This window comes from Siniperca chuatsi, linkage group LG15 (genome assembly GCF_020085105.1).
Source record: "Siniperca chuatsi isolate FFG_IHB_CAS linkage group LG15, ASM2008510v1, whole genome shotgun sequence".
Lineage (NCBI taxonomy): Eukaryota > Metazoa > Chordata > Actinopteri > Centrarchiformes > Sinipercidae > Siniperca > Siniperca chuatsi.
In genome coordinates, this window is record NC_058056.1 from 3,176,634 (window position 1) to 3,185,483 (window position 8,850).

The 8,850-nt window shown below is 40.5% G+C and overlaps 1 protein-coding gene across 2 annotated transcripts; it reads right to left on the reverse strand.

The window, feature by feature from the left end:
- Nucleotides 1-1,767: 1,767 nt before the first annotated feature.
- Nucleotides 1,768-6,977, reverse strand: LOC122861972 (G-protein coupled receptor 135). 2 transcript variants are annotated; one of them, XM_044167100.1, is made up of 3 exons: nt 6,400-6,977; nt 4,771-5,024; nt 1,768-4,267 (listed from the first exon to the last, which is right to left on the reverse strand). In XM_044167100.1, exons 2-3 carry the CDS (start codon nt 4,884-4,886, stop codon nt 2,920-2,922), a joined length of 1,464 nt encoding a protein of 487 aa, XP_044023035.1. In that variant the 5' UTR covers nt 4,887-5,024; nt 6,400-6,977; the 3' UTR covers nt 1,768-2,919. The 2 variants fall into 2 exon arrangements, with proteins under 2 accessions (XP_044023035.1, XP_044023034.1); XM_044167099.1 differs by having other exon boundaries at nt 6,349-6,977.
- Between the last annotated feature and the right edge of the window lie 1,873 nt (nt 6,978-8,850).

The following is an 8,850-nucleotide window of genomic DNA, read 5'->3' on the forward strand; positions in this document are numbered from 1 at the left end:
CAGTGTTACCTTTTTTTACTTGATAAAACATGAGATGTTGAAAAACACTGACGAATAGAAGAGACGAAAGTGGAATTTGAAAATAAAAAAATGTATCCTCTTTATTGTTGACAGAAAAGATGAGATGAAAATTAATTTACAAATATAGGCAGACCAAAGTGATGAAAAAACATTTTTTTCCTACTGCTTGGCATCTGAATCCTCTTCCCTGCAGCACTTATGGCCCAGACAATGGAGCTATATACTATTCATTTTCAGAGATTGGCAAAAAAAAACAGCCATTCGGGTGAGGGCTACTCTATTTGGATGGTTGTAGTTCATATCTGAGACTGGATTTCTGACTCTGTGGCCAGATGCTTGCCAACTGAGGTCACTTACCCACATAGAGAAACGTATACTTCTTTGGTTTCCTCTAAAAATACAACATTTTTGTTTTTTTGGAGCACACCCATTTATATTTCCCTCACTCTCCTCCATCATCAGTCTCGGTATCATTCTTATTTGTACATGGAGGTGACCTTATGTAATTAACCACTCTCACAGCAGACATTTATTGACTAATAATAACTAAAAACATTAGCAATGGCAACGTTTCATTCAGGTGTACCAGTGCCACAGCTGTGGAACTGCACATGGCGCTGGCTCATTGATATGTCTTACCTGGCACACCTACAGTAAACTGAACAGAGCCTTTATTATTTACATCTGTGCTTTTCCTGCTGTAACAAGCCAAAGGGTCCCATGTGAAAAATTATATATCCCTGTATATCCAATTCAACTGAAATGAAGTTTACTCAGAATCTGAAGCTCTCTTCACCTTTCAAATGCTGTGCTGATGTTCACTCTGGTTTTAGAGAAACTAAACCAAGTAGAGGTGTTCAGTATGTAAACAAACTAATCTTCAAAGCTGAATCCTCAAGCTGAACTGAGTGTACTGAATCATTGTCACTGACCAAATCAGTGGCTTTCACCATTGGAGCTCCATGTCAGCTTGTCGCCTCAGCTTAATACTGTACACAGTTATTTCCTGGTTTAAACTTACAGAACGACTGCAAAATCCACAAAGTCAATGATGGGAATATGATGGGTTAGCTCTGCTACAGATAGGTGGTTTCTGAGCCATTAAAATTAATTAACAAAGGTTATATAGACCTGCTGAACTAAACAAAACCGTTCGAACCAGCAAGTAACTGAACACTTTAAAGATCCGGTGTGAGGGATTTAGTGGCATCTAGCGGTGAAATTGCAGTTTGCACCCATTTGAATACCGCTCGCCTCACCCTCCCCTTCTAAGCGTGTAGGAGAAACCACGGTGGCTGCGAAACTCGCAAAAAACGTGAAAGGTCCTATCTAGAGCCAGTGTTTGGTTTGTCCGTTCTAGGCTACTGTAGAAACATGGCGGTGCAACATGTAACCTATATAAAGGGCTTATTCTAAGGTAATGAAAACACAAAGATTATTATTTTCAGGTGATTATACACTAAAGAAAACATACTTATGAATATTATCGCCATATTCTGCAAATAGAGCCCCCTAAATCTTAAACACTGAACCTTTAACTTTTGGTTAAGGTTAGGGAAAGATTGTGGCCATGGTTAAAAGAAACCAACATTGACTGTTAGTCGCAGAGAAGGGACGCCAACTTGGACGCTTGATAATACCATAACCACCGCCCTACTGGCCTGCTCACACCAGCATTTAAAACAGCAACATTTTGGAACAAAATCAATTCATCTCAATGGAATTGCCCGCAATCAGTGGATCTGGTCACAGGTGCAAAGTATCCATACATTTAATTTGCAATCCATCCCATACAAATCAACTTTGGTGAACTTTGACTCACACATTTGCACTGCTGACTGATAGGAAATCGTCTTGACAGTGGTGACCTCTGTGGGAACGGATAGCCTACTAACTGTGTTGCACCATCCACTTTATTATAACCCTATTTATTATAACAGTGGTTTGGAGAGCTATTGTAATCGTGTGGCGTTAGCATGTTCCCTGCTGGCTAGTGTGTTAGTGGTTAGCTTGCCTGCTACAGTAGTTTGACAGCCAGCCATGCAAATAGTCACCAAGCTTATAGCATCACCTTTTTTGCAAAGATGTTTAGATGAAATTCATTGTGCCACTCTCTAGTGCGACCGGGCAATCAGAGGTTCCATCTAGTTTTGACTTTGCTTTTGAAGGAGGAAAGTCTAGTCATTATTCACGTCAGCAAGAGGCTGCTTGTTAAAGTAAAGTGTAACTTTAGGTCGTTTAAGCACTTAAACAAAAGACAGATGGTGTCAGTCGGAAACAGTCTGAAAATGACATGTACAGTACATATATGTTTTAAGCATGGAAGGTTTAGGATTAAGGAAATACTAGATCCTTTTCGAAATCCACATGCTGCATTTACAGTACATATGAAATTATATTTGACATGAAGACCTTTGTAGCACAAGCACAAACTTGTCATGGTTTTCTGCAGATATGTTTTGCATCCCCTTCCATGCTTAATCACTGAGGGGATTCCAGAGGTCCTTTAGGTGGTCCAATGGATCCTTGAGAGGACTTCATGGTGTCCTCCAAAATCAGGAAGGAATTTCATTAAACTCAGTCATTAGCTATTGTACAACAGCTGTTTAAATCTAGTTTTCACCATCATAACTTCTGTCTTCCCACATAGTGTAAACAGTTCTGTAATGTAGTAGTATATGAACAACTCATGTGACCCTTTTGATTCCTGGAACAAAATCTGATTAAGTGGGGGTTTGAATCGTACACATTTTTGAGAGTCTGTGATCTTAAGAGACATAAATACTATGAGGTATTTCCAAAAATGTCACAAACTGGTGAGAGCAATCTCCAGATCCACAACAACGAACACAGATGAGATGAAACCAATCATTATAGATGGTTAAGAATTCAGAAATGTCACAGACTGGTGTCAGCTGTCTTCATCTTTGGAGCGCTGACAGAGTTAGGTGGCGTTGCAGTGTCAGGCTGGGCATCCCTGCAGAAGAACACAGCAGGGTTTTTACAGGCCCACATTGCCACCTCTCCCCCTCCTCCTTTTCCAGGACTTGAACTTGACAGCCGGCTGTTATGATTCACCCCTACACGACTCACGTAGCGGTCCCTTATCCTCTCTGCTTGGTTAAGCCGAATCTCACGGTTCTGGGTTTGGCTGGAGAGGTACGCAGCAATATTTCTGGTCCGATAGCCCTCCTCTCTGCTCCGCCCCAGTAACATACATATATTGGGGTTCCTCAGGGCGTAGATCAGAGGGTTGATAGCTCCGTTTGCCCAGGCTAGCCAGATGGCCACCGTGTCCATTGCAGGGTTGAACGTGTAGTCCCCCATTGCTGTCACCAACCCCATTAAACAATATGGCCCCCAACAAAAAATTATGAAAACAATCATAATCAGAACTGTGGTGGCTGTTCGCATTTCACTGTAAAATCGCAGTAAGTATGCGTATGTGGTCACCGGCCTGACTCGGATTTCAGAGAGCCGAACTGTCTTACAGATGTTATAATGACAAAAACACATAAGGGAGAAGGGCAGTAAATAACATACAACAATAAGGCAGATGCTGTAAGCCGTCCCCATGTGTGAGGTCCCAGAGTGGAACACATACATACAGTGGTAGAAACCTCGCTTATGGATGTCTGTAGGTGTTTGGACCAACAGATACCAAGGCAGAGAGAAAATGACTGCAGTTAACCAGACAGCTATCAACAACTGAGTTGCTTTCTGGCGCCCTATTTTAGCCTGTGGCTGTCTGACTATGGCGTAGTACCTGTCAAAGGAGATCAACGTCATAGTCAGGGTGGAGATGATACCAAAGCAGGTGTTGAAAAAGCCATTGGCCACACAGAAATGATCCCCGAACATCCAGATACCGTCCTTACTGAAGAGCATGACGAAGGAGAATGGCAGACACAGAACAGCTGTGAGGAAGTCAGACAACGACAGCGACATGATGAAAGCGTTGGTCACCGTTCGAAGCTGTCTGTGTTTGATGATGACGATGACGACCGCTGAGTTACCAAGGCTGGAGAGGAGGAAGATGGAGAGGAGTACCAGGGCCTGAGCTGCCACCGTGATGCCCTGCAGGACAGAGTTACTCTCAGCGGCGCTCAGCACAGACGGTGTCGGCGCCTGATGGATTTGACTGTGCTCGCTCCCTCTTTGGTCTCTGAACGCCGATATGTTTCCTGTGGCTCCTACTGTGGCCTCTGTGGTGGCGGTCACTAAACTGGTCACTATGGAAACAACCCTAAAGAACCAAAAAAAATTAATGAAAAGTGGGAGAAATCATTGTACAATCACCATAGTCTGGATACAATATGTTCTCATAGCTACTAACAGCATTTCATGCATATCCCAAAACATTTGTCATTAGGGCTGGGTGTTGTTACAAATGTTTTTTATACTAGTGTAGTCAGTAAGTGAGTTTCGGTACTGATACCCAAACAATACTCTTTTCAATACCTTTTTAGAATTGAGACAGTTTCTCAGTACTCTGTTCTGCAGACAGTCGGCGCCAAAAAAGGATCGAGGTTTGATACCCGGTCATATTTTTCGTAGATGTACTATGAAAACTGACAGCTAACTGATTCCTTCTGCTAGGTTGAATGGAATTTGTGGATAATTTACTTTCCTCAAATCATTCAACCAGTTGCTGCATTCTGGAGCCACTGCCGTGCAACTTTCCACAGCGCAGCTTTATTTTCAAAGCAGAAAGGAAAGATGGAAAGGCGGATGGACAGAGTGAATTACCTTGGCACAACAGGTGAGGCAGTGCCCAGCTGGTTAGTGAAGCTTGGACCCGAGGTGTCAGCTGTATAGTTGCTGCCACTGCTGCCACGCAGGGCTGTGCTAACAGCCAAATCCATTGATGAAGCACAAAAACAACACAACAAAATTCATTCCTCGTCTCACACACATCGAGTTAGTCTGTGGTGGTTTCCAGGATTCAAATGCAGCTGATGATAACTCCTTCTCATCCATTTGTAGTTTTCTAGTTTCATTATCTCCAAATCCATCAACAGAAGAAAGGAAAAGACAAGAGGAAGTCAAATCTGTGTTCATAGGTTAACACTGATTTATTAGGCTGGCTTGGCATAACTGTCATAGTGCAATATCTAGGTTTTTGTTAATTATTAAGTTAATAATGGCAGAATAAAACAAACTTGTTTAAGATAAAACGATATAGTATAACACCTGACCCTTTTTTACACATGATGGATACCAATGTTTTTCACCACTTTTGAAAAGAGTCAGTTGCCCTGTGAGAAAATTACATGTAATGTCAATTATGCTTCATTGATGAAGAACAGCTACTGGCTATGGATTTTGTATGCCATGCAACTCCCCAGTGACCTTCTTCAACAGACACCCAGCTCGCAGGATTAAGAGGTCACTGACTGATGCCACGAGTGCCACAGGAGTGCATCATGAAAAGTGCATGTGTACAGATTTAGCTATTGTGTTACATAAATTCAACTTAGATGATCTAGAACTGACTCACTTTTCACTGTTCATCAAAGATGTTATTTGTAGGTGGAACCACCTGTTGTCTGTTTTTGCTAGTTTCATTTTAATTCTCTTGGTGGAAATATATTTGTAATGCCATTTACATATACATTTGCCAATTTTGATAACATATTTGGTCAAAATATGTGCTTCGCTTATTTATTTTGTTTATTAAACTATATCAAATTACATCAATTTTAATATTTTGCCATATTAAGGTATATTGAACTGCATTTCTATAATATTTGATACAGGTATTTGGTAGAGTAATACTGTAGCTACAGGTATTGAAAACTGCACACCTTCTACAGTACTTAGCCAACTATAGTCTGAAATACACCATTCAATCTGGAAATAAACAAAACAGCAAACCTTTTTACTAAACTAGCAACTGCAGCTGGTTTAGTTGTAGCCTAATATTAACAGGAAAAACCCACAAAAGCTTTATAAAAACATAACCTAACAAAACATTTGTTGAACATAGGCTTTTGCCTCACTTTGTTTCTTCAAAAGAGCAGTAAGCAAATAAGTTACACGGAAGTTATTTATTTGTTTACATTCCGTAAAAAAAAAATGGGCCGTGCCAAATTGGTCCTGTCTAGATGGTAACCCTGGACTTGCGGAAACTCTCGCGACATTTAGGTTAGGCAACAACACAACATAGTTGGCTTTAGGCAATAAAACTACTTGGTTTGGTTTAGGCACGCGCAAAATGAAGAAACGCGTACAAATCTCGCGAGAGTTGCAAAAATCCAGGGTTACCACCTACACACGACCATTAAAATGTTGTTTAAAGCACGTTCGCTACATTAGCATAAATACCTGGAATTCGGTTGTGAAACGTGGCTTATTTATTTCCTCTCTTTATGTTACCTCAGACTGTGGTTATTTTGTTACAGTCTGTCCACAGCAGCCTCCATGCAAACAAGCTATGTCTCTCCATCGGTCATTTTGGTCCAAACCTTGTTTTCATGATGTTTCAGCTTTGGTCAATAAAGCATAGGCGTTTTCCTCTGGATGTTTTTGAAACACACAGACAGCAGGCTGCATACAGGAAAGCTACTAGCCTATATAGTCATAACTCATGTCGTTAATGTCAGTAGCCTACTGTACACGTGCTGTTCAGATTTTGGCCTTTGAAATCCTTCGTAAGGAGAGGAGAAGAAAGTCAGAACATTTATTTTTCCTCAGCTGAGTTCAACGCCGCTGGAATAGGAAAGGAAACATCGTCGGAGAGACAGCGGCTCCCGCCCTGATTTCTGTCAGGAAAAATAAAACTAGCCTTGCTTCTGCTTCTCTATATCTCCATCAGCAAGAGCTCTGTAACCAGACGGAAGCTGCTGTAGAAATCCCGCATGTGAACGAGGCTCCGCGCGAGCTCCGGCGCCTCTCTACCTGCCAGCAGTCCTCTCGTTTTTCATATAAACGTGCTCACAGCTTCGTGTGACGTTGAACACAGTTGCTATGGTAACTGCTGATAGATTTTGCCTCGTCCCTGTAAAATGACATACGGTTTTTGCAATGCTAAAGTGGTAGGTGGATGTAGCCTGCCAGTGGAATCACAGGAGTGCCATAAAAAAAAGGAAAATAAATGTGGCAATATAAAGAGAAATCAATATAACTTTATATAAATGTGGGAATATAAAGACAAATAACAAATATGAAAGAGCAAGCATTTATTTTCATATTTATTTGTTCACTTATTTCTGTATATATTTATTTATATATAATGTCATTAATTTATTTTATCCCTTTATTTTTCTTTATTCTTTTCCCTTTTTCTTTTGCTCAAGCCAAGCTGTCAATCAACTGGACACGTGACGCTCCTGTCCTGGTGAAAGCACGGACTACAGGAAGTAGATGCACTGTGGATTTGCGCGTGCCGGTGTGAATGAATGTGGCGGCGGTTTGACAGCTCCGGCACTTAACTTAACCACGCCGACATTGTTCTTATGAATTGGTAAATTGCTTTTTACCTCAAAGACAATCGTCGGCAAAAAAAAAAAAAAAACGTGTTCGGGGCATCCCTACTTACTGATACATATTTAGTTGGTTAATCCAGTCACTTCATGCATTGTGCATGAAGGGAAAGGAGTGAGATGATCCCTGGGAAATGTCTCAATAAAGGCATTTAGCAATATATGTTGACTGCAGTCAGAAATAATGCAAAGGTGTTGATACACTGAAATTTAGTTTTGTGAATTCCCACTATTATTATTATTATTATTATTATTCACGTTAGCTAACTCCATATTAACTCGGTGCATTAAGCATTTACAGTGGCAGTGAAATACAAAATTGGGTTTCATTTACCATAATAAAAAGCTGCTACTATTGTGTTAGTGTGTTATCTTAACGTGTTCGTTTCAGGAACAGCAGATGAAAATGAATGTGAGCCTTTTGTCTAAATCTGCCACGTTTACACCATATTACAGTGGTATTGATTGATATGTAATATTAATGCCACTGTTAAATTAAAAAAGTAACAGTTTAGTCGCTCTAAGCAGCAGATTCCTGCCATGTCAGTGTGGCTAGCATCACAATCAACAGAGATGTATTGGAACGATTAAATGTTGATTCTCTCCCCTCCAGAGAAATGTATTCTTCTGACAGCTGGGACCATGCTGCACCCACACAATAAGTTTTAGTTATTGATGCTTATTACTATTTGTGGTGCAGCACTGAAAGCCTGCTACATCATTTCAGTATGTGAATTTGTCTTTGTCCTCCTCTGTGTATTGATAGATCCTAAAACATTTTTACTGCTATTTTTAATGTGCAATAAAGTCATTTATTAATCTGTTGCTCTAATTCAGTTGATTTCTCTTGGAACTAAGTTTAATATCAATATGTACAATAATCAAATCACAGGAAGACATTAATGGCATTTTTGTTTGTCAGAATGTAGATTATTCATTAAAAGGCCATACTCAATGTCATCTTATATTTATAAGTTGTCCCTTAACATTAACAACCAAGGATCAGAAGAGAGATATAAAGTTTGGTTTTCTGACTTAACCACAAAACAATTCACCTATAACTAAATTGGAGAGATCTGCTACTGTAAACTGTGGGCCTGTCTTTACATCAGAAAAGATGGACTGTAAGTTGATTGTAGCATCATCTTCATAAGTCTTTCGAGAACGGAGGATGATGTCCATGTGGTCTCCCTTCTCCACAACCACACGGATGGCACCAAACGCACGCTGCTCAATACATCAGGTTCTCCTTATGTGGCCATTCAGTTTTCACTGTGTGGATACCTTTCCTGTTAAAGTCAGACCAGGTGTATGGAGGTTTGCTTCAGTGCAGTACCATCATGTG